General features: G+C 61.1%; 1 protein-coding gene across 2 annotated transcripts; it reads right to left on the bottom strand.

Moving 5' to 3' along the window:
- Positions 1-2,139: 2,139 nt before the first annotated feature.
- TINAGL1 (tubulointerstitial nephritis antigen like 1) lies at positions 2,140-24,488 on the bottom strand. 2 transcript variants are annotated; one of them, XM_019547785.1, is made up of 12 exons: positions 24,367-24,488; positions 20,256-20,569; positions 18,233-18,296; positions 14,937-15,029; positions 14,338-14,452; positions 11,392-11,515; positions 11,108-11,258; positions 10,467-10,656; positions 9,869-9,914; positions 8,445-8,568; positions 4,649-4,694; positions 2,140-4,117 (listed from the first exon to the last, which is right to left on the bottom strand). In XM_019547785.1, the coding sequence occupies exons 2-12, from the start codon at positions 20,551-20,553 to the stop codon at positions 3,974-3,976; spliced, it is 1,395 nt and encodes a 464-aa protein (XP_019403330.1). In that variant the 5' UTR covers positions 20,554-20,569; positions 24,367-24,488; the 3' UTR covers positions 2,140-3,973. The 2 variants fall into 2 exon arrangements, with proteins under 2 accessions (XP_019403330.1, XP_019403329.1); XM_019547784.1 differs by having other exon boundaries at positions 20,256-20,566.
- Positions 24,489-25,097: the final 609 nt, after the last annotated feature.

Raw genomic sequence — 25,097 nt, 5'->3', positions numbered from 1 at the left:
TTGCACTTGTCCGTGTTGAATCCCATCCTGTTCTCATCCGCCCACCCCTGTAACCTGTCTAGGTCCGATTGCAGCCTACTCCTCCCTTCTAGCGTGCCCACATCCCCCCACATCTCTTCACACACAAAGGTCCACGCACCCAGGTGACGCATGCAGAAGACCTGATGTGTGCACAAACGTGCTCAGGCGGAGCCGGGGCCCGTGCACGCGCCCCCGGCATGTGAGCACAGAAGGGCAGGGGGCACACAGGCAGCACGCGAAGGCATGCAAACACACGTGTGGGCAGCCAGGGTCAAGGCAGGGGAGATGCTGCGGATATGCCGGCGTGCCTGGCTGCGTGTTCCTGGCGTGTGCGCCTGACACAAGGGTTTTTCAGGGGTCACGGTGTCCTGGCAAAACAGGAAGCGAGACAATAGCGGGCCCCATGCTGCAGGGCCGGCCAGCGCATTCCTCCCAGGTGCTGACCTAGGCCTGGGGAGAGGGGTGGGATGGCGGCAGCCTGTCATAGCGAAGCACGCAGCCGAGCACACACCAGCCCCACCCCCTACCCCCGGCACACCCGTCCCCAGCCCTAGTCGCCCTGCGTCCCTGACACATGCCCCTACCACAATCACATGCACCCAGAGGTGCGCCCCCGACAAAGCTGAGCCGTGCCCCGACAACCCCCCGCCCCACAGCAATAGGACAAGCACATGCATGTGCATGCACGCGCATGCGCGCACACACACACACATGCACACACGAGCACCACAGAGCAATATGACCCAGACACAGCCCCCGCAACATCCCCCCCAACAAAAACCCCCATACCTCAATATAACCCGATTCACCCCGACACAGCCCCCCCAACAAAAACCCCCCAGAGCAATATGACCCAGACAACACCCCCCACAACAAAAGTGCCACATAGTAATATGATCCAGACATACCCCCTAACACTCCCACAACAAAACCCCCCATGCTGAAATACGGCCCAGACACCCAGCACAGCCCATGCATGCCTCCACCACACCCCACCCGACAAACCCCACCATACCACAATACGACCCAGACATCCCCCCTTAAATAGCCACCCCCCCCCACAAAAGCGCCAGTGATGTGCAGCAGACATGCCCCCAGTGAATGCCAACAAACACCACCTGCCCCAACAAAAACCCTATGCTTTCAGCTGGGGCCACTAGGCCTGCTGCTACCCCTTACCCACGGGCGCCCTGCCTGCAGGACCACAGCCAAGGGGGTGAGGGCTCGAGCTGCTGCGCAGTGCCGTGGAATGGATTTGGGGACCCCCCCCCCCAGCCTTGTCTTATTTGGACAGGCTAAATGGAGGGGGTGGTGTCCCATGCACCCCCGTCTCTGAACAGAGCATGTACCTGTGGATGGCTTTTTTATGCGGGGGAGCTCAGTTTGCTCTCAGCTCTTCAGGCTGTGCCCTGGCATCGAGGCATAGTCCCTGGGCAGCGCAGGAAAGCTGTAGCAAGGGCACAGGAGGGCACAACCCCCCTTCGCCACCTCAGCCCTGCTCCCCACATACCCGTAGAGAAGCCGTGGGGTGCAGCGAGCACTTTCCCAGGCCGGTTCTTCCCCACCTGTGCCCCACTTCCAGCCACCGGAGAACAGGCCACTAATGAGGTGGAAAGCCGGCAGCTCTCGGGGCTGCCAGCCGGGGCCCGGACTGGGTGCCAACATGCAAAGCATTCCCTGCGTCAGGGCCAGGGAGATTTACGGCTGCACAGAACAATGGGGCCGGGAACTGGGGCAGAGGGGAGCGGGAAGGCGGCCCACGAAGCAGGAGGCAGCAAGGGAAATGCTAGTTCCCATGCAAGGGAGATGAGCGGGGTGGTAGCTGGCCTGGGGTCAGGGATGGCAGGCAGTTTTCCCTCCTTGCCAGGGCAGAAAACCCACTTCTCTCTGCAGGTCCTGAGAACAGCCACGAGCAAAACCACGTGGGTGACATGCTCTACCCAAAGGCAAGCCAGAAATCAGCCCTGACACAGTCAGCGTCATCCCTTGGCCTCGAACCACCCGAGTCCATCTGAAGGAGACTTCAAGGGGAAGGTCGAGCATCTGGCAGACGCTATATAGAGGGCTGGTGGCAAGCAGGCTGCATCGGTGGGAAAGGAGACCACAGAGGCGCTCCAGGACGAGGCTTCCTTCCATTTATTTACAAATAATAAAAAGCACAATAAATACAAAAGAACCTTAAAATACAAGCCCTCTGGATAGGCAGGTAGGTAGGTAGCTTGCTCTCTCCGTTCCTCTTTGCCTACGAAGTGACTCAAAGCCTGGCCAGTGCAACTTCTCTCAGCCAGGCACGGCCCACCTGGAGCAGGACAGATCTCTTGCCACCCCCCACGCTGCCTAGGAGCACAACAGAGCATTGCAAAGGGTAATAGAAACTAGGATGCACCAGCAACCCGACGACATCGCTGGGGAGAAGGCTCAGCCACTGGCTTCAACAGGAGGCCGACATCCTGAATTGAGGCCCTGGGACAAGGCGATTTTCTGCCCAGGAGCATTAGCACCATCCAGGCAAGGCCAACCCTGCTGACTCCTCGGTTATCCTGGCAAGCGGCAGGCTGGGGAGTGTGGGACCCACTAGAGGAGCACGCTGATGCCATGCTACTGTCTCTGTGCAAAGGTGCGTGGGCAGCATGCACACCTTTGCACAAGGAGTGTTTGCACGTGCTTGGCAGAACCATTGTTTCAAGGGCTCCTGAGGCCCGTGAGTTAATGGCTGGCTTCGGCAGAGATGCCAGCACCTCTTTTGCCCCCTGCTCTCCGTCGGAGTGGCGCCCGGCTGCACGTGACCCCGGTGCTGGAGTCAGCAGTTCTAGCTGCACCCCCAGCCCTGCCGCTCCCATCGTGTGGGAGGCAGGGCTGGGTCGCTGATCCCTCTGCTGCTTTGACATGAATGGCGGCGGCCGAATGTTTAGACTGGGGCCGTGAAGCTGACCAAGCCAGCCGCAGCATCAGGCTAAAGCATTTGAACAGCGTAAGGCTCCCAACAATGCCCTGTTTAGCCAGGCCGGGATTAGACCGTTAAGACCCTGGTGTCATGAACAAAGCTGGGTGCCGGGGTTAAAAGAGAAAGCCAGGCTGGGATGCGCTTTCCTGTTCTCAACACATATCATCTCCGGGCCAGCGCACAGCAGCTTCGGTGTCAGCAAAACCCCCGGGACCAAAGGAGACTAGCGTGGGATGAGATGCAGGGCTGGGGGCTCTGAAGGGGCGCAGGGGGGTGTCTGGGTGCTCGCACCCCAGCGGGGCTGGCCTGGGCTGTGGAAGGCCCCAGGATGGGCTCATGGGGTTACAAGATAGAGGCAGATCTGCTCCCCAGAGGCTCCCAGCAGGCTGTGCCACCTGGTCTCGGGGGCAAAGGGCCCATCTTGGTGTCACTAACCACCGCAGGGGGGGAGCAGTGTCTGCCCATGCAGAGGCAAAGGGGTTAGCTACAGGCTTGGCTCCAAAGGGTGGGGACTCAAGGCCCACCTAATGATCAGAGGTGCCTCTGGGAAGAGCCTAGCAATGGGGGGCATGGCAGAGTTGGGGTGAGGGGCAGCCCAGGTAGGAGCTTTGTGCCCATAAGGAGCTGGGGGTGGGCAGGGACACAAACACCCGTGGGATAAGCATAAGCCCGAGCCTCATGGATGAGGTCCACAGCAGGTGGTTGCGGGGGTCCCATCCTGTCTCCCTCGGGGTCCTAGTTAGAGGCTGCCCCCGGGACAGGGGAGGCCTGTGCTATGAAGCCATTTTCCTTGGGGGCAACTCCATGAGCCTTAAGGGACCTTCCAAAACCTTTGCAGACCAAGACCTCGTGCAGCCTGCCCTGGTGCCGAGGGGTGCCGGGGAGTGGCGGGGTCTCACACACCCGTCTCCTCTAGGGTCCCCGGGAGAAGCCACAGCCTGCCGCGGGTGCCGGGTGCCAGGGCCAGATCACAGTGTGGAGAGCACCGGGGCGGCGGGTGGAGGGGCCTCACTTGCGGTGGTGCATGTCCTCCATGCTGACCCGGCCCCACACGCCCACCACGAAGGTCTCGATCTCGCACTCGTTGCTGCCTCGCGTGATGCGGAAGTAGCCGTCCTCTCCCCAGTCCTTGCCCCAGGAGTTGGCAGCGATCTGCCAGGAAGGAGGAAAAGACAGTCAGCCACGGATGCCCCAGGGCAGAGCCCACTCCACGATGCCCAGTGTTTCCCCCGCTCACGGCACCCACCTTAGGGTCAGTGCCACACAGACCTGCTGGCACCTGACCTTGACGCTGAGCCTCGTGGCTTCTAGCCCAATAAGACACACGCGTCTCCCCCCTCATACATCAGCCCTCCCTCGACTGATGGCAAGGGCAAGACCACAAGCCCAGGGCAAGCACCTCTTCAAGTGACCAGGGTCTGCGAAGCCTTGCAACATCATGAAAATACCCCCTAGTACACGGGGAGACAGAGCCCCATGCACCTGGCCATTGCCGTATCCCTCCCGGCCCCCCCCGGCTCCTGCAGTCTGGCTTGCTCTGCATTTCCAATGCCTGAGGGCACATCGATGCCTGCTACCACTGCCCAGCCCCTGCAGCCAGCCCCAGGAGAGGGGAGGCATTTACAAGGGCACCTCTGCCCGGGATCGTGGGCACCTGCATTAAGGAAAAGGCGCTGCGCTCACCCAGTACTTCCGGCTGTGCCCATCAGGCATCCGCTCTTCTCCCCACCTACAGCAGGAAGGAAAGGAGCAGGTCATTAGGCAGCTGGCAGAATAAGTCCCCTCTCCCCTCCCTGCTGACTGACCATGGACCTTTCCTCCTTGCAGGCAATGAGGTTGAAGCATGGCCCTTGCCAGGTCGGCCCACGATGCAAGGGCAACTGCCCATGTGCTCCCTGTCTCCAAGACACCCCAGCCGGACGGCTCCAGGGGCCGGATCCTGCCTGGGCACGTAACCCTGGAGCCACCAGAACGATGCCTGGGGCCCAGTCTGCTGTTCCACGGCTGGAAGCTGCTGTCAGTGCCTCTCCCGCCAGCCGACGGAGATAGGGCAAGTGGAAAAAAGTCCTGCACTCCTTGTTTGTCTTTTTCTTGGCTTCGGACTCTTCCTGCTGTGAGAGGGGCTGTGACCCCTCCGGGAGTGTTTGGAATGGATAACCATGGCAATCCTCCGGTTGTCTCCCCTCAGGAGGCCGGGAAGGAGCTGCAGCAGCTCCTCGGTGCCAGGCGTTGTTTAGCGGCATTGCTTAGAGGAAGGGCAAACCTTTGGGTCATGGGCCTCCCAAGGGGCCCAGCTCGAGCTCACAGCTGGTTGCAAAAATGCAGCCAGGTATATTTAGCTCTGGGGCTGGGCAAGTCCAGGGCCGGGAATGGAGCATGGATGTACTACACAGACAGCCCTGCTCAAGCCCCCGGCCCCTGACTCAGAGCCCACTGGGGCCAGTGCCCCATAACACCACGAGCTCCCTTCCAGCTCCACCGCTAGCCCAGTGCTGGCCTGGCTGAGAACGCCACACTCAGGCATCGGTGGCCAAAGCCCTTGTTTGCTCTGCAGCCCCTTTGCACCATGGCTGGAAGGCTGGGGCAGGACAAGCCCATGTGTACGGCCAGCTGGGGCTTGGCATGAGGTACCTCAACATGCCTAGAAACATCAGACAGGAAGAGACCTCCTAGGCCAGTAGACACCAACCTTACTAACTGGCGTGGCACAAATTAGTGCCCCCTCCCTGAACTCCAGTTCCCTTTCGCTGCCCGATCTGCTGCTCTGCTTTCCGCTCCCTGCCCTGTCTGCCGCTGTGCTGCCTGGTCCCCTTCCCGGTCAGCTGCACGCCACGCACAGAGGCTGCCCATGCCCCTGGTGGCACAGCGAGACCACCCCTGTCCTAGGCCACTGAGCCCGGTCTCCTGCATTTGAAGCCCCTGAGATCATCACTTCCAGACTTTGCTCACAAGGCAGGAACACAGAAATCCCCAGCACCCCATGGCGCAATGCCACAAGCCAAGGCAGGGGAGCCGAGGGCACTGCCACCATAGGGTAGGAGTTGTCAGTTGCCCTTGGCCACACCACAGAGGAGGGCAGAGCCCTCATGCTCTGTGCCAGCCTAAGGGGACCCCTTCCTCCCTGACCTCCAATTTGGGAGAAGAACCAGACCCTCCAGCCAAGAGCCTTGGAGACCTCCAAGTACCTGCAGGAGCATGGTCAAACCCAGCCTCAGGCCCCGAGACTTTGGAGGACGATGGGCCATGCCCCAAAAGCCAGTAGCCTTTGTCGGGGGGAGCAGGACACCTGGGCCAGGCAACATCCTGCTTCCAAGAGCCAGGCCTGGCCAGCCCAGGTGGGAGGAAAAAGCCAGTGGCACTTTTCTGCAAAAACACTGCTCAGGTGCCCCCCACCCACAGCACCCAGCAAGGCGGCCAAGTCAGCCAGCGGGGAGCGGGGCCACGCAGGTCACGGCGTGCTGGGGCAGTGTCCGGGGGGGAGGCGGAGGCCGTGCACCCGACAGCGCGCGGGGCCTGAAGCCAGGACTCGGCTGCTGTTCTTGGCGCTACCTGCCGAGCTGGCTCAGACCCTCCCAGGAACAGGACGTTCGAGGCTCCTCGGGCTTTGTCTGGTCTTGTTTCCCAGCACTGGCCCCAGAGGAGATGCCTTTGCAGCCGAACAGGCCTCGCAGGGAAGAGGTGGCCCCGCTTTCCGGCCCTGCTACACTGCTCGGGGGACCCTGGGCAAGGGATCTGCACCCAGACCCACGCTCCTGTGGATTGCAGTGGGGTCCGGCTCTCCCGGGTTCCCTGCATCACCCCTCGCTCAGTGTGTCCGGTTTGTTCGGGGTTGAGCTCTAGGGGCCGGGCAGGGACCGTCTCTCATTGAATATGAGGACAGGTCCTGCACCAGCGCCCTGGGCTCGCGGGGGTGGGTTTAACCACCGCTGCAATGCAAAGTCCCCCTGGATCCCCTGCCTTCCCCATGAGAACAGCTGCCCCCTGCTTTGCTGCTCTCTGGACAGGGTGGGACTGAGCGGGGACGCGGGGAGACTGTGACTCAGAACAGAAACAGCCCAAGGCGGGGACCTGCGCCCCCTCCCGGTCCTTTGCCCGAGGAAGGGAGTGCCCTTCCTCCACGGCAGGAAAGCCCGTCTTCCCCAGCACACTCCTTCCCAGGGACGTGCCCAGCCACACAGCCCAGCGCCTGGCATGGGGGGGCTGCAGGAGGAGGCAGGTTGGGGCAGGGACTGTGCAGCTAGAGAGGGGCCCATCAGTGCCAACACCAGCCCCCTGGCAGGAGCCAGGGACTTCATGCCCAGAGCCCACAGGACAAGGACCCTTGCCCAGGGGGGCTGCATGCCAGTGCAGGAGGGACCCCTCTCCTCTCCATCCCACACTGAGCAGTGCCCAGCCCCTCAGCCTGGGCCCAGCTGAGAGGCTGAGGCACAGAAGAGCAGGGGCTGCGGGTGGGATTGAGGGGCATTGGCAGGGTAGCAGCGGGAGCCCCAAGGGGATAGAGGGAGGGGATGTGGATGAGGGCAGAGAGGAGCTGGCAGAGCTGCTTGCAGCTCCCGGCCGAGCTAGTTGAGGGCACGGTGAGGCAGGCAGGCACCGTCTCACAGCCTGTGCCACGCTGCCGGCCACTTCCTTCCACGAGAACCTCGCCCACCCTGAGGTTTCCTTAGAGCAGAGGAAACCGATCTGAATTTCCCCTCCTTTGGCCTCCATCAAAGGCCATTGGAACCAGCTCTGCAGGGGTCTGGACCCGACCTGGCCTGCAGGAAGCACTGGGCAAGTCTGGGGCACTGGGAGGTTGGCAAAGACTCAAGCGCTGGCCTGTGGAGTCTGGGCAGGCTGGGAGTGGTCTTCCCTTGTAGACTGCTCTGCCTTAGGGCCAAATAAAGAGCCAGGTCCTCACCCCCACCTCTGATCCCCGAGGGGAGCAGGCCGGTCCAGCTGCAACTGTGCCCCCAGCCCCTGCCTTTCTCGTGCGGCCCCACGAAGCACTTCCATTTCTCACCCCGCAGTCAGTGCCAGCCTGGCCATGCCCAGCTGCACCAACACCCACGGGACAGGCAAGGGCCCCCTGGGAAGCCCAGCACCCTCACTCCCTGCCTGGGTTCCCCGGGACCCGCACAAATCGCAGTGCCTGCCGGGATGCCACAGACAGCCCAAATCACACAGACTGCCACAAGCCCCAGCTTATGCACAGACGCACCTTCAAGACACACCCTGACGCACACCCTCCATACACACAACCCGACATACGCCACACACACTCACAAGCACATGTTCCCCAGCCCCTCCAGCACGCGTCTTCTGGACCACACGCCAGTCCAAGACCGCCAGTAGGTGCAGGTACCGCACACACAGACACATGTACGCAGGCAGACACACACATGCCCCAGCATGCACAAACATGCCTGTGTGCATTCACACATGCACACACACACACACAAGCATGTACACAAATGCAAATGCTTGCCAAGGCCCTTACCCTGTGAGCTTGACCGAGTGGGTGCCGTGTCTGCGGTGGTGCTCTGGCTTCCCGGCTGCTACAGGCGTGTGCCGATAGATGCCACTCTTATACATGAAGAAATCCTCGTGCACTTCCATGATGGCTGCAAGCCAGGGGAGGAGAACAGTTTTATTCTGGGATCACTGGGGAAAAGGGCCAGCTACAGCCCTGGGAGCAGTTACGTCTGCTGCGGTGGGGCAGGTCAGGATAGAGCACTGACACAAGCTGGCAAAGATCCCTTCACACCAATGAAGTCTCCTCCAGGGAGGACTTTGGTCCTTCAGGCCAGACTTCTGTCTCTGCTAGCCCCCACCTAGCAAGGGGAGCTCTGGGGCAGGTCGTTGGTTGACTGCTGATCTTAGCCGGGGAGGGTTTGCTTGGCCCCTGTCCACCTGGACTATTGCTACATTCCTGCCTGGGGAGATCTCACCAACGGAGGGCATGCAAATGAAAAAGCAGCCGCTGGGATGTCGAGATCAAATCTCAGCGGTTAATAATTGACACTTCCCTAGTGGAAAACAGCCCCTGATTGTGACGACAATGGGATGGGGCGGCCTGGGGCCAACTGCCATTAACCAGCTTCAAGGAGGTTTTAGTCTTGATTCAACAAGCAGAGGAAGTTTACTGAGCAAGAAGTCTGGTGAATATTAAACAGCAGTCTTTCCAGGGGCTGCAAGCTGGTGTTTCCCACTGCATCTATGGTCAGAGAGGAGGAAGGGAGGTCGTGATGCAGGCTGGCATCACATTGCACGGGATTGATCGCCCTTGGTGCTTAGAATATGGCCTGAGCCAGGTCGATGGGTAGATAGGGAGAAAGTGCTCTTGGCTGTATATTATATGATAAGCACTGAACAAAGCCCTGGCCTAGACCCACCTGCCCTGGGCTGTGTGTATACCTCATCCCCAGTTTCCACCCTACTCTGATTCCCCAAGTTAGGGAATGCCCCTGCGGCACAGCCACCTCACATTGCAAGGCACAGCTTGGCCTGTCCTCTGCCCCTTCGGTTCATTCGTCACCCCGGCACCCCGTGCTTCCGGCAGGGCGACAGGACTATTTATTCTCGCTTCCCCTGCCACTGGGTCCCTCCCCATTTTGCCGCCTGTGGCTGCTCGGGCACAGTGCCAGCCCGGCACACACCCATCTGCGATGCAGCCAGCGGCAGAGGCTGCCCTGGGGGAGCTGCGCCCACCCTGGGTGTCTGGCTGGGAACGGCTGCTCCCAAAATAGAAAGCTAAGGAAAAGCCAAGAACCAAAGGAAGCCCGGCCTTTGGGAGACAGGGTCACTCGTGTCCTGGGCAGGGCTAGTTGTGGCTGGGGGTGGGGTGAGCTAGCAGGCCTCTGCGGTGGCCTGCCGCTGGGCAGGGTTGTGGGACAGGGGCAGTGTGGATGGGGCGTCCCTTACCTTGTACAGGGCCATTCTCCATCAGCTCCTTCATGATCTCCTTCTCCTGCAAACACAAAGCGGGGAGGGTCACCCACTGCTAGGGCAGGAGCCCCTGGCAGACCCTGGGCGCCACCCCCCCCAGCCCTGTAATGACACTGAGGATGGGCGTCTGGGGCCACCGAGTGCTTGCATCCAAACAGCCCCTCTGAGTGCCTTGCCAGATGCCAGCAGGATGGGCTCTGACCCCCTTCGTCAAAGCAACTCCTCCCAAAGCCATGCGCTGGCTCACTCTCACATGCACGCACACACATGTGCAGCACTCGCTGCCATGCACACAGATGCTCATGCAGCGCCCTGCAGGCACGCAACAGGCTGACACGAGCGCTCGCAAAACGTGAACTGGCACATTCACAAGGGCACAGAAGCCCTCGCATCTGTACCCACGCTTATACATAACCACGCGGCCCTTCGTGTGCCCACAGGCACTCGTGTGCCCTCTCTGACCCACGCTGGCACACCCGTGTGAGCCCGCCAGCGTGCAGACATGCTTGCACATGCACTTCCCCAACACGGGGCTCCGCACAGCTCCCCCCACGGCTGTGGGCCAGCCACTCACGCTGGAAGCCAAGCGGTAGGCAGGGGTGGACTGATAGATGTTGTTGGAGTGGGTGTAGGGGTTTGGGCAGTGCTGGGTGGCTTGTCTCTTCCCTCTGCCCGTGGAGCGACTGTGCATCATGCAGGGCCGGCCCGCGGGGGGGCTGTCCTTCTCCTGGCTGGTGAAGGGGTAGCACTCCTCGCTCACCACCCTGGGAAGCGAGACAAGGCATGGGGTCAAACCGTGGCGCACAGCAGCTCCCATTGTATCTGGGGTCCCCCTAGCACTGCAGGCACTGTCCCCACTCCTGGGCAACGATGGCATCTGGAAGGCCAGCCAGGAGGGACGTGCTCTATAATGACCGCTCGAGAAGTATCCATCGCTGGCCAAGATGGCCACCCAAGTTAGCCACCCCACAGCCTGGGGAAGCCCATGCTACCCCCAGTTCCTCTTTCAAGCTCTGCCCATGCCCCTCAACCCTGAGCCCCAGCTCCCCCGGTCTAGGCTCCCCCGGCTCCCACAGCTAAGCCAATGCTTTTCAACCCCAAATCACAATCCAAGCCCTACACCACCCTGCTGATGCCTTCTTACTCTGCCCTCCAGCCCCTGTGCCCTCTCCTATGCCCAAAGCTCTGCCCAGCCCCAGGTAAGAAGATGCTCACCCCCTTCGGCGCAGGTACCACCAGGCCCCGTCGATCCGGCCCCCGCTGCAGCCCCGCTGGTTGCGGGTGTCGCAGGAGATCAGGTTCTGAGGAGACAGGGCGGGCACCATGTGCCCCATGGAGTGGATGGAGATCCTGTCCGAAGCCACGGCTGGGGGAAAGCCGACGTGGTTAGGGGGCTCCTCGCACAGCCGGTGCAGCCCATCTCCCCTGCCCCGTCTCCCGTGCGGGAGGCTCTCCTCCAGCCCCCTCCCAGCCTCCAGCTCAGCTCCTGGGCATCTCACCTGCTGTGGAAAAGGCCCAGGAGCCAGCACAATTGCCCTGGTCCAGCGGCTCATGGATCAACCCGGGCCACTTGTGGGCTGCGTTGAAAGAGCTGGGGAGCACCTCGTTGGTGTCCATGCTCATCTGCAAAGGCAAAGACATGGGAAGTGGGGGAGGCCTGGGGGCTTTGCACAAGGGCAGAGGGGCTGGAAGGTGCCCGAGGGCCAGGGGCGGTAATGCTTCCTGCTCATCTCTTGCCCCCAGTGCTCCCAGCTCCCTCACAGAAGTCATCTGCAAGTCCCTGAGCCAAGGAGCGTGAGGCAGACGACGGGAACTCAGGAGCTGCCAGACTGCTGCAGTCTCTGGGAAGGCCCTGGGAAACTGCTTGGCACCTCTGGTGCAAGGGAGGATGCCGCTGCATTTCCCAAGTGGCTTGGGCACACACCAGCCTCTGCCTCTCAGGGTGGCTTTCAGGCTCAAAGGTACTGGGAAGCCTGAGGGCTTGGCTACAGGACAGAGCATCCTAAGTCACTTGGGTTCTTTGTGCCTCCACTCCCTGCCACCCCGCCAGCAAGATGGGGTAAGGAGCCTTCCTCTGCCATGCCCTTACTTAGAAGACTGCAGAGAATTGGGAACTGGGAGCTAGTCCCTAAGTCCCCAAGACAGACAGAGGGTCTGCAGAGGTCTCCTACTGCTCCGCACGCGAAGTCCATTGTTTGGCTCTCCTCATTCACGCAGGCCTGTGCTTGCAGACCCTGGTGAGCGCTCCATTTGCAGGGCTGCGGGCTGTCACCCCGCAGCTGTGAAGCGCCTAGTGCCATCTTGTCTCCTGGCTCCCAGGCAAGCCTGTGATACTAGGCACAGGCCTCTTCTGCAGCCTGCCTGAGCTGCTGAGGGCCCAGCTCCTCCTCCCGCTCCAGCACCCAGGGGAGCATCTCACTTGGGGAGCGGCTTGTCCTCCCCTTCCCCTAAACTTGGCCAGTCCCTAAGTACATGCCACAGGGGTGCAAAGCGGGTGTTGGAGGAGCACTGCTCCCCCGCTGAGCTGTGGGGCCAGCAAAGAGGCTGCCTCTCATGTCTGGGCTCCCTCCTCCTGGGTCTCCTACAGAGCCAGCCAAAGGTGCCCTCCAAGACAAGCAAAGCCAGGCCAGGGTAAAAACGTCCTCCCTTGTCCTAACACCTTGAGGAGGCCAAGGGTCCCTGAACAGGGAGGGCTGGAAGCAGCCGAGACCCAGCCACCCCCAGGGCCGTGGGAACAGGGCTGCGGCTCCCCGCCCAAGCCAAAAGCAACTGGGCTCATGGTCCCTTTTTTTGGCACAGCGAAAGGAGGCTCCAAGCCAGCCGCACGGGGAGCCCAGCCCTGCCCCACGACGGCGGGCTCGTAGCAAGGCCACGGAGCGAAGGGGACGTGGGAGCAGAAACCAGCGGGATCTGCTGCAGAAGGGGGTCCTCTCCCCACCGGGCTGGGGGCTGCAGCACGGGCAGCGCCTGCCCGCCTTGGGCATCTGCTCCCAGGTGCCGTCAGTGCCGGGAGGGGCTGGGCACGGCTGCGTGGACGATGCCCCATCACGGCCCTCTCCCTGCCGACCAGGGCCGCTGCATCTGGGTCACGCAATTTCAGGGGAACCCCTAAAACAGAAGGATGCAGACTCTCCTGCCTGGCCTGCAGCCTGCCGCCTCCCCGGCTACACTTCCACCTCTTCCGGCCCTGGCTTATCGTGGCCCTGGTCGGGTCAAATCGAAGCGTGGAGAGACAAACAAAAGGCAGAGCACACAATAGCCCGAGCTGAAATAACGTCCTGTCCTGTCCTGTCCTGGACAGCCTGCATTTCCGGCTGGCCTTGTCCCTCGCTGGGGGAGAGAGGGGAAAAAAAACAGCCTCCGGGATCACGCTTGGAAAACCTGAGGCGCGACAGCACCGAGCTCCCCCTTGCATCGTGCAGGGGCAGCCTCTGCGGCAAACAGGACGGTGCTGGGCGAGAGCAGAGCCCCCCTTTGCCCCCAGCGGATGGGCTGCTGGTGATGCCCGGGCACAGCCGGAGGTGGCAGGGCTGGGAGGTGTCTGGGGTCCTGGGCCATGCGGCCAGGCTCCCGTTGCTGGAGTGGGGGGGGCTGCAGGGCCCTGTTTTCCCATGGGAAAGAAAATCCCATCCTGGGACTGTGAGGCTGAATGTGCTGAGCCAGTGGTTTTAAAGGAAAGGGCCCCGCTGTCCCTCTCCTGATGAGCCTCTGCCCCCATCTCTCTCCCTTCTCCCCCCGAGGCTGCCCCCCTTTCGCCTGTCCCACTGCCATGCAGAAAACAGGGCTGTGAGCTGATCCTGAGCCCTTCCCCGCTCCGGTGCATGGGGTTACTGCATCCCAGTACACGCAAGGTCAGGCATGTGCCTCCACGTGAGCAAGCCGCACACTCGTGTGGGCTGCTGCATGTTCAGCTATGCATGTAGACGGTGCTCACATGCGTGGTGGGGGGCTGTGGACACGCGCCCTCGGCATGCAGTGATAACATCCCCGCTCTGGGCACTGGAAGGCTCTTCAGGGTCTGCTCTCCAGCCTGGGAGCTTGCACTACAGTCGGCTTGTTGCTGGATACATCTGGCATGCTCAGCATTTCTGTAGGGGCCTCAGCAGGCCTGCAAGGCATGGAGCCACTGCCTTCACCGGGGTGGCCCCTGGCAGCCTAACCTTGCTCAATTAGGGGAGCTGGTCAGGTCCAGAGGGGACCCCAGCTCAGAGCCCCTGGAAGACCATGGTCATGTCACTTAATCTGCCCTGAGTCTAGTTCCCCATGAAGCCGGGGGGGAGGCAGTGCTCCCGCACCTCACAGCAGCATGGAGTGACACGGGCCACCTAAGCGCAGAAACACGCTTTGAGTCCCGACGTCTCAGGGACAGCAGCCCCAGGCAGGGCCCACGTCCCCCGGCCCAAGTAACCCCCATCCACCCCCGGGCAGGGGCGCGACCAACTCACATGCAGCTCGTTCATGTTCATGACGGTGGTGGAGGGGCGGATGGTGCCCAGGCGGTAGCGGATGCCCTCGTCCAGTGACATCCCCCAGAAGCGGCTGTAGTTGGCGGCTTTCCACCTGCCGGACGACCCCGGGGAGGTGAAAGCAGAGCAGCGCTGAGGCACCCAGCCCGCCCTGGGCGCCACGACCAGATTCCCCCACGGGGAGGGCAGGAGGGTATTGATGTCATGACGGTGATTGCGCCCAACTCTGGGCGACGCCACGTTCGAGAAGGCCCGGACCTCTCTCCTCCAAGCTCAGCTCAGCTCGTGGCGGGGTAGCCAACTCCGAGCAGGGCCATGGCTCAGAGGTGGGAAGGAGCTGCCGTCTGCTGAGGTCTTTATATCCCTGCTCAGTACCAGACCCCTGGACACCTCACCCTTGGCCCCAGTGCCTCTCTCACAGGGGGCCAAGTAAGGGACAGGGCCAAGATAAGGGCGAGTATTCACAGATTTTCCAAGAAAAAGGGTTTCCTCCCGAATCAAAAGGCCCATTTTGCAGGTGCCTTGTGGCTGGACATCTCCAGCCCAGCACCATTGCATGCACCCCTTGCAGTTCTTACCCGTAATCCCCTCTGTTGACGGCCTCAATCATCCTGTCGTCCATGAGGCAGGCAAGGTCCTCACAGTCCCAGCGGCCACTGGAGCCACAGGTGCTAGTGGAGGCGAGAGAAGGGGGTGCTGAGTTGGACGCACATCAAAGCACGACCCGGGGGCTGGCAGGCATTGCTATGTAGGGTTTCCTTGCACCAGGGGTGTGTTGTGGGCTCTGGATGTGTGTTGCCTCCCACTCACATCCCCCCCAAGCACACTGCCACCGCAGTCACGAGTGTGTCGGTGGCATGAGCTGGGGGTCTGCTACACAGTCAGGAGTTCGAGAGGGGCCACAGGGCAACACCACGGCACATGGACTGATATCAGCTCTGCAGTCTGCCTGCAATCCCCCGGGAAGCTCTCCCCTTCCCACAGTCAACTGAGGGTCTCCCCTAGCCCTGCATCTACCCGCATCCCATATCTCTGCCGGCTGCTCAGAGCCCCGGGATCGCAGGCCAGAGAGACCCCGAAGTCCGGGCATGCTCTGGCATGCTGACCTGCGGGTCCCTGCTGGAGTCCAGGAGGGCAAGGGAGCCTGGGATGAAAAATAATGAGCTGGAAAGTTAGCCAGGCTTCTGCTAACATCAACAAGCTCTGGGCTGGAGCCCAGACTGGGGAGGGGAAGACTCCAGGCCCCTGTTCCTGCAGCAGAACGAAGGTATCTGCCCCAGTCGAAGCTGCAAGCCCCACAGAGCTGGGATTAGAGAGGCCCAAGGCAGGCACAGGGGGGGATCAGGGCCGAGGAGGGGGCATCGCTGCGCGTCCTGCTGCTGCGCTGCTCCCAGGGGACCCCCCGCCACATACCTTCCCACTCCCACTTTGCCATGGGCAAGCCCAGAGCTGAGCTGCCCCCAGCACTAATTGCTCCCAGCACCTCCTGGGATGTTCTCCAGGCCCCGTCTGGAAGCCTGTGCTTCCCTTTGAGGAGCTGGCATGGCGGGCACCAATTAAAGCCAGAGCCAGGCGGGACCCGGGGCTGCAGGGAGCCCCTTGCCAGGCATTGCCAACGGGGGCTGCCAGTCTATCTGAGCCTTTCTTCCCCTGGCAGCTGGCCAGACTGGGGAGTGGGAAGGCAGGGAGGTGAGACAAGTCCTCTGCCCCTTGCCCTTCATGCCAGCACGCTGGGCTTTAGGGGACCACTGTGCCCAGGTCCTACCCTGCCCCCCTGCCAGGCTCACACCGCTGGACAGCTGACGTGCTTGGCAGCCTGGGCAGGTGGCAGCGGGCACATGGAGAGGACAGCACGAGTATCCCACACAAAGGTACAGCCATGTGCACACACACACATTCATATGTGCACATTTATGCATGTGCACACCTTCATCTGTGCACATGCATGTACAGACACACACTCACATATGCACATACACATTCATATGTGCGCACACATGCATGCACACAGACGCACACTCATATGTGCACATACATATGAATAAGTGCACACATGCATGCACAGACACACATATGCACATACACATTCACATGTGCGTGCGCACACGTGCACATACATATGAATATGTGCACACATGCATGCACAGACACACACACATATGCACATACACATTCATACGTGCGCACACACGCATGCACACAGATGCACACTCACATGTGCACATACATATGAATATGTGCATGCACATGCACGCGTGCGTATGTACCCCCCCCCCCAAGAGGAGAGACAGTGCAGCTAGGAACACAGCCTGGAGGGAGATGAGCTGCATCCCCCACTCCGGAGAGGTGGAGAAAGGGGCTCCTGTATCTTCTCAATGCCAAAAAATGCGGGTCTCCTTCCACCCCACCCCAGGCCCCCTGGGGCCGAGAGATGCGTGGGTGCCGAGGCAGAGGCCTCTAGCTATAACTATGCACTGCATAGAGGGTGGAGACAGAAACCATCCACTCCAGACACCCCCGCCCCAACCCACAGCCAGCAGATTGCCCTGGGACAGTTTGCAGCTGGGACCAGGTCCCTTGGGATGGCCACCCCCGGGGCAGCACTGCCCCTGGGCCCAGCATTTCTCCTGTGCAGGATCGCCCAGCATGGGGGGGCATCCTTGCTCCTTGCAGCCTGTCGGGTGCTCAGCCCGTGCCTCGCGGCTGGAGCACCAACACCCATGAGGTAATGGAAAAAGCCAGAGTTCAAATTCCAGTGCTTCTAAGATGCCTTATAAAAGCCCCTTCTCTCCCCCCTCCAGCGTTGCTGTTTGGTTTCTATGCGCACCACGCTGGCAGCGCAGCACCGCGATATTAACCCCTACGGGCTGGGAACAGCCCATGGGCCAGATCCTGTGCCACCTGGCAGCACCCGCAGCCTTGGAGCAGGAAGCAAATGGGGGCACCATGCCCCCTCCCCGATGCCCTGAGTAGCAAATGACTTCCCTTGAGACCCACGCTGGCTCGTGGCATGGCTGTGGTGGCTGTGTGCTGGGAGGGAGTACAGGTGGGCAGGGACACGCGGTCTGAAGCGCACAACATGCCCCGGGTGCACAGCAGATGCAGCGTGACAGGCGGGGGTGGATCTGTTTCCATGAAACCAGTGTAAATCTGGAGCAGCTCCACTGAAATCAGTGGAGTCACTCCAGATTCAGGCCAGAATCTAACTGAGGACTGGCTTTGCACAATGCACTCCATCTCCAGTTTGCCCCACTAACCGGCTCACTGTTACACCCCGGTTTTCTGTGCATCCCACCTAGAAAAGACGAGGGATCTGCTCTTGGCGGGGGGGCGGCCCTTTGGTGTTAAGCCTGCAAGCAGACCCTGCAGGGAAGCACACACATGCGATTTGACTTCTGATGGGCATTGCTATCGCCAATCTAAGACAAGAGCCCTCCAGGCCCGCAGAATATTTGCTTTCTGTGCATGGAGACACAGAGGAGCCAAATCTGCCTTTCCTATCTCCAGTTTCCAGGATTCCAGAAATGCTTTCGCAACGTGTGTAGAGACAACCCGCGACGCCTGGAACGAGCTCACGCTGGGCGGCAGCGAAAGGCTGTTTCCTTCCCGTGCCGCTGCGCGCTGCAGAGGGCAAAGCATCCAACACCCTTCTCCTGGACCAAGGCGGTCCCTGCCACATGTAATGCTCTGTCCCATCTGTGTCCAGCAAGGACATTGCTCCCCCAGCCTGAAGTCTCACAGCTGGGAGGGAGGCCGTGATCCCTTTCCCCCCTCTATGAGATGCATGCATTGGACGCTGTAAAGACAAACCCAAGTCCTTGGGGGCTCAGGGAGTAATTAGCAGAGCCTGGCAGGACCCGGCAGAGGCACTCACCAGAGGTTGCAGTTCTCTCTGTATGTGGCTCCGACCGGGTACTTGTGTCCACCACGGACGCACACTGGGCAGGAGAAAGGAAACACGGTGAGAAGCTCCCATGCAAGGAAGTGTGTGAGGCAGGTGGCATTATTACTGCCATTTCTGCTCTGAGGAGGCCCATGAGCTGTCAAGGACCTGGGCCTCTGTGAATAAACTGTCCCAACTCACCTGCTTTCAGCCTCACATCGCAGCCTGAGGCTGCTCTACCCCCTAGGTCAGGCTGCAGCTCGGCCCTGCCTGGCAGCAGATGGCCTGGTCCGTGTGCCCCAGAGCAAGCATCCACCTGGCTCCCAAATCCATTCCTAAATGCCGGTGCTTCCCCCACACCTGGGAGCACCTTCAGGCTCGAGTGCATTTCCACTCGCTCACCAAGGTCCAGAGAGAAAGAACGAGGTCACGGGGGGGCATAGATGAGCAGGACACTGGACATCTATGCAGAGTCCCCACCCAGTGCTGTCACTCCTGTACCATGCTCCCAGACTAGCCCATGCTCCTCTTTCCAGCTGCTCCAGCTTCACTCCACACTGCCCAGTGCTGATGTCTGGCTTCCCAGAGCATTAACGGGTTAAATGCCTTCTCGGAGGTGGGGAAGAGGCAGGTGCTCCCACATCCCCGGCTGTGCTGCTGCCCCTCTGATCTAGCTGATTGCACTGCAGCCCCTCGCCCCTCTCCTCTCCCTCCCTGCCCCAGGGTCTGGTGGCAGCCGCTGCCCAGAGCGCAGCCAAAAACCGCTTTATCGCCCACGGGATCGCCGACGGAGGGGGCATGACCCTGGCCGGCTTGGGGTTTGATGCCGGAGGAGTTAAGCATGTCTAAGGTGTGACATGCTCCTGCAGACACGGCGTGCTTGCGTCATTGCCTACAAGGGGCATTTGCAGGATGACCTAGCGTGCCAGGCTGCCAGGGCACACAAACAACTCCTAGATAAAGGAGCTAGTGACAAATGCTTCATCCCTATGCATGAGCTGGCTCTGGTCCTCAATGACTTTTCAGAAAGAGGCTTGCCACAAGCCCCGGAGGCAGGGACCTCCTGCAGTGTGGAGACAAGTCCTGCTCGGGTGAGTCAGTGTGGCCACAAGAGTCTCAAGCTCAGCCCTGCCCATCCACAAGCACCAGGTCCTGCTCACTACAGAAGCCCCTGTGGCCTCATTTCCAAGGAAATGGGTGTCACTGGTGTCTTGGCCCCTTCTTCCAGGATCACTCCCCTGGTTTTCAAAGCAAATGGGGGATGCTTGTGCCCCAACTTAGCCCACAGGGCGCCACAGCCAGAGCTGCCCCGTCCTTGCCCGGTAGCGGCCACGTCACACCCATGGGCAAAGCAACCCACGGCTGAACACAGCATTGGATTCTGCCTTCGGCTACACCCGGCTGCAATCTGGGGGCTAGGGACCTGCCAGGGTTTCTCCAGAGTATGAGGATGCAGGGGGGCTAGCAAAGGGTCAGCATGTAGTGTGCAAAAACGTGCGGCTCCACGGAGGACATGGGTTGACACCAGCTACCTAGCAAGCCCCATGCCCCTACACAGAATATGCCCGGCCACCTCTCGCTCCCAGCTGAGCCCGGTCCCAGGGTCTGCCCAGGGGTAAAGAGGATCCTTTCCTATTTCACCAGGATCCCTGCACCCGGCACCTCTGGAGGGAAGGCTCCTCACTCCAGAGACATCCAGAGCCCGAGGAAAAGCTGCTGGTGACTCCCCCTTCCCACCGCCCAGCGCAGAGAAAAGCAGCTATTGTGTGTGCAGAGCCGCCGGCTCACAGCTGCGGGGGAAATGACCACATCCTCGGGGCCCCGCGAGAAGGGTGACCAGGACGGCCCCATGGACTGGAGTCAAGGGCAGCGTGACGCAGAGGGGAGCGGGGGGATAGGCCGCCCCGTGTCTGGGACTTGCCCCATGGATGGGATGGAGGGAGGGTGCTGGGGCAGTGGCCAGGGACCACACGCCCGGCACTTGCCCCCACACGGATGCCCGAGGCCGCCTTACCTTTCTGCACGGCGAAGGGCGGCTCGATGCCCAGGCAGTACTCCCAGAAGTCGGGGCAGCAGTCGGACACGGTGCGGTTGCAGAAGAGGTCGCAGTAGCAGATGGTGTCCAGGTAGGGCACGGTGCAGCCGTCGTCCCGCCCGTGGCAGCACGCATCCTTGCTCTCGCAGTATGACCCACCGGCGTCGCGGATACCCTGCTCGTGCAGGCCGGGCGCCAGCTCCCGCCGCGTGCGCCCCTTGCGCCCCTCTGCCGCCGCCAAGAGCAGCAGGAGCGTGAGACCTTGGAGCAGCCTCATCTCGCCTCCGAATCTGCCGGGGGAAAAGGAGGATGGAAGGAAGGTGAGCCAGGGGTCTCCAGGCCGGGGACACCGCCCGTCTCTGGGCACGAGCATCCGGCTCACGGCAGCCTGGCACAGCAAAGCAAAGGGGCAATCAGAGCCCCTCCTTGGGGGGCCTGGGATCCTCCCAGTGGGTTGAGTGGGAGCAGTGGCCCCAGCCCCTCCGCCCAGGTGGAAACTGGTGGATCTAGGGCTGCTGAAGGGCCCCTGATCGGAGCTGCCTCGGCCCCAGGACTGCATGCATGGATCTGCCCCTAGAAACAATGAACCCTTGCTCCCCCACAACTATGACACCCCCACGAAGGCAGCCAGCTCCCCACTCCCACGGGACAGGGGGAAAGACCCGTGTGCTGTTCCCCAGCCTGCAAGACACCCGAGTCCCAAGGACAAGCTGCACAGCCTGGCTGGGGAAGGGGCTATCGGCCATCTGGACCCAAAGGGGAATGGGATTGGGAAGGCCTAGGCGGCGGGACACATGCCCTCCTTGACCTGGGAGCTCCTTCCTGTCCCTGGGGAGATGCCACCGCCCCAAGGCTGCGGGCTCTCTGGAGCTAGGAGACCAGGGGAGAGACACAGAGGCAGGCTGGGCTGTGCCCTTGCAGATGGACAGGTGTCAATCGTAGCAGCACACGTGGTTTCTGAAGGCGGGTGCTGGAGGCTGAGCAATGACCAGCCTGGTGCTTCCCAAATCCTGCTTGGGGTGACGGCCAAATGCACCGGGGTTAGGGCAGGTCTGAAGATGCCGTGGGGAAGGCTCACAGCAGGTGAGACTGGGTGGATCCAGGCCCAAGCTGGCAAACGGAGCTGGGCACGTGGCTGTAAGCTCTCTGCTAGCTCGATAAAGGAGCCAGCTGCGGCTCCCGACACGGCCAGCCCCACCACCCTACTCCTGGTGACAGGATTTTCCTAGAGCTTCCATGTAAAGAAGAAAGAGCCCTGCCGGTTGCAAAATAAAACCTGGGAGAAGGGTCCCTGAGCTGCCCCGCTGCATACGGAGCCCCTGTCTTATTTCTTCCCTATGAGCCAGGGGGCCTGGCACCTCTGGGGCGATGCTTTGGGGTGATGCACATCAGGCAGGGGCCAGCAGCCGTGGTGCTCCCTGCTCTCCCAGCAGCACGGCACGCTCACAGTGAAGACAGTCCAGCGCAGAGCGCAGCGGTTGCTGCCTTGTACTCCAGCGAGGCGGCTGCTTGGAAGGGAGGAGAGCTCCAGGGTACACGGCGCTCCACGCACCCAGGGCATGGGCAAGGCCGGACTTCACACACGCCCTGAGCATGCAGCCGTCTGGGGTTGGGGTACAGCCAAGCGGGGCCGGCCAGGAACAAGGTGATCTCAGCCTGTGACTCAGGCCCGTTGGACTCGCGGGAATGGCACCAGGCTGGAATGCAGCCTGGCAGCTTTCCCCATCCCCAAGTGCTCTCAGCCCCACCGCCCTGGAGGGCATCAGCAAAGGGTGGGAGCCTGGCTCCGTGCCACCCGTCTCATGGTTACGAGAGAGGAGGCAGCCGGGGACACAGCTCTCTCTGCCCCAGACTGGCACATGGCTGCTATCGCCACCCTAGTGAGGAAAGGGGTCCTGGCAGAAACCCCTAGGCTTGACCACACTGTCATGCCCCCTCCCCAGTGTGGCACAGTCCGGGGGCGGCGAAGCCCACGTTTGCCTCAGTGTACTTAAATCAGCGCTGTGCTCAGTGCGGACACAAGTCTGGTTTCAGAGAAACTGGTTTCGGCTCCATTTCAACCTGCTCTGTTGAGCTTGAACCGCCTGGACCTAACCCAGCTCCCAGGGCACCTCTACCCTGCTGGGTGCAGCCCGTGTGAGCTGTAGGCAGGCTGGTACGACACTGATAGCGGTGGAGAAGCAAGGGCATGGGTGCCCCGGTGCCATGCTGTACTGGCCTACAGTAAAACCACGTCACTGCCACCTTTGCTGCCACTTGCTCTGGCTGGGTTGTTCACCATTGCACACCATTCAGCAGGGGAGACACACCTTGCAGGTCTGCACAGGACCTTGCTCCAGCTGCTAAATCACTTTAAAATCACACCTGTGGATCAAGTAGCACAGAGGTGTTGACGGTACAGTCCATGGGCTGGTCCTGGGTCTTGACTTGACCCACATAAGCAATGTGTGCTATTGGTGGGCAGGACCCAGGGCACACGCTGCACGTGGTCCCCCTTCCAGTATGCACGATGCACACAGTACTCGTGCAAGGCCAGTCAGGGATCCCCACCTTGCATGCTGAATCCAATACCCGGAGCACCCATTCTACCTGGTCACATGCAGTGCAGTCCTGGACTGGCCAAAGCGGGTGCTGGGTTTGGCATGCCGAGGGGTCTGTGGGCCTCATCCAGCCCATGACCCAGCCCTATGCCACTCATCCGCACCAGATGAGTTCAACACCCCTAAACTAGCACAACGCTCCTCACCGAAATCTCCAGGCTCTGCTGTGTGCAGATGCTGGTTTGGGATAAGGAGGGTCCTGCTCTGACTGAGCCTTAGGTTCTGCTTCTAGCTTAAACACATTAAAAAGAAACCATAGGTAACAAATTCCCAAAGTGATTTAGGAGCCTAAATCCCACTGCAAGTCTAGAAAAGCCCTGCCTCAAAATCACAGGGCAGCTTTGGGTAATGTTATCCTGGGCGAGGTCGGCGCCCGTGGGCAGATTTGCTCCCAGATAGCTACAGGGTTGAATTAACCCAGTGTGCACTTCAAGCACAACCAGCTGCTGCCTGTTCGCTGCAAGCATGAAAACCCCTGGCCGGGACCCCCTCCGGCACCCGCACGCACAGTCCTGGTCAGATGCCTGCTGTTCTTTCCCCCTCTCCTCGGCCATGACCGTCTGTCTGCTCAGTCCTGGCATGGCTCAGGGACACGTCCAGACTGACCTTGCTGGCTCCTGGCAGGCTGGGGGCTCTGACAAAGCTGTGCATAGGGGTCCAGTTGGGAAGACTCAGCCGCTGCAGCAATTAAACCCCCATGCAAAGTAGCATTTGGTGCCGACTGTCAAACCCCAGCTACGTCTCATCCCAGAGGTTGTTGCGTTTTGTCGGTAGGTTAATGACCCCTGTGCTGCCTTGCGGTGTAATAACTGAACTGCATTTCAGCGGCAGATAAAATCCCGCCTGCAAATACCGGGCTGAATTCTGCTCTCTCGCAACCCCACGGAGCTCAGTTTGGGTGGGAAAAGGCATTGGATAATAGCTAGACAGTCCCTTGGGTGGGAAGAGGCATTGGATAATAGCTGGACAGTCCCTTGGGTCTTTGGCAGGACACAGGCAGGGCTGGACCTGCTCTCCAGGGCAGGCCCGATAGGGAAGGCGAGTGCATTTCTGCCCAGACACACCCTGGGTTCAAAGTTTCCCAGCCAGCTGCTTGGGGACGTGGGGTGCCTCCCCGCCGCACCTTCACTAAACACGCCGGTGAGAAGGGAGCTGGAAGCAATCCCAACCTCGTGGCTCCCCCGTCCCTCCCAGTTTGGGGGGCTCCAGCTTTCCCAGCAAGCACCCCCCTTCCCACGGGTGCGTCTGAAGTATTCGCTGAGCCTCCCCAAGCCGGCAACAAGCAGCTGGCGGCCCACCCACCTGGCCCTACATCTGTGCTTCGCCATTCGGGGCCAGGCATTTCAAGCCCCCAGGTCCCCGCGTCCCCTCTCCCCAGTGCTAGCACCCCTGAGCTCACAAGCTCCTGCCCAGTACCAGCTCCTGCAGAAACCAGCTGACCAGAATCAAAGGCACATGTGAGAGGCAAGTCCCAGGAGAGACGGTCCTACCTGGAGGGCTCCTGGCAGCGAGACCCCTGGGACTGCCGGCCAAGACCTAGCCCGCCTCGCTGGGTGCCTGTAGCAGCGGCTCCTCCCTCAGCCACTCCTCTCGCCGCTCTGGGCGCTCCTTATGTACAGTCGCTGTACAAATGCTTTCCATCCCACCTCCCGCTTTGCTCATTAGCTGCCTCTAAGCCGGCCTCCCTGCCTGACAGGGCGGCCGTGGGAAAGGCTGGTGCACCCACATGGGCAGCAGAGACCCAGACCGGCACGCTCTGGCTTTGGGCCACAGGGTCCCCCCATCTCCGCGTGTCCTTCTGCCCCCTTGCTGGGCATGCAGGGCTGCCCCTCCACCCCTGACAGTGGCTGGGAATAAGGCAGCCTTATGAGATGCCAGGCAGGAAGAGGGGGGCTTTTGGCCCAGGGTGGAGAGGCGGGGGGTATGGGAGCCAAGACTGTGACTGAATTAGATTTGAGAGGGGAAGGGGCTGGATTCTGCTCTTGCTGAGGCGATTGCAAGAGCAATGCAACACCAAGGAGGGCCACAGAGCCCCTGCCCCCCCACATTGCCCAGCTCCAGCCCCCGCAATCGGGTGCAGGAACTACTCGCACCAACATAGGTCTCCCTAAAGTATGGGAGTTAAGGGAGCAGCCCCCCTCCTGCCAGGTGCAGCCCACCCCCATACCTCAGCCATGGATGCTGAGGCCAGCTACAGAGGCTGCCAGGCTTCCTTGTAAGA

The sequence above is a fragment of the Crocodylus porosus genome, unplaced genomic scaffold (genome assembly GCF_001723895.1).
Source record: "Crocodylus porosus isolate Cpor-Errol unplaced genomic scaffold, CroPor_comp1, whole genome shotgun sequence".
Taxonomy (NCBI): domain Eukaryota; kingdom Metazoa; phylum Chordata; order Crocodylia; family Crocodylidae; genus Crocodylus; species Crocodylus porosus.
This window is presented reverse-complemented; position numbering and strand designations above follow the sequence as displayed.

Bases quoted from the DNA above. Each gene is read 5' to 3' on its own strand.
- TINAGL1 (XM_019547785.1), bottom strand. From the start codon at position 20,553: ATGAGGCTGCTCCAAGGTCTCACGCTCCTGCTGCTCTTGGCGGCGGCA. The intron at 15,030-18,232 runs GTGAGTGCCTCT...CGCCTCCACTAG, and splicing joins AGAGAGAACTGCAACCTCTG to CACCTGTGGCTCCAGTGGCC. The intron at 4,118-4,648 runs GTGAGCGCAGCG...CCTTCCTGGCAG, and splicing joins GGCACAGCCGGAAGTACTGG to ATCGCTGCCAACTCCTGGGG.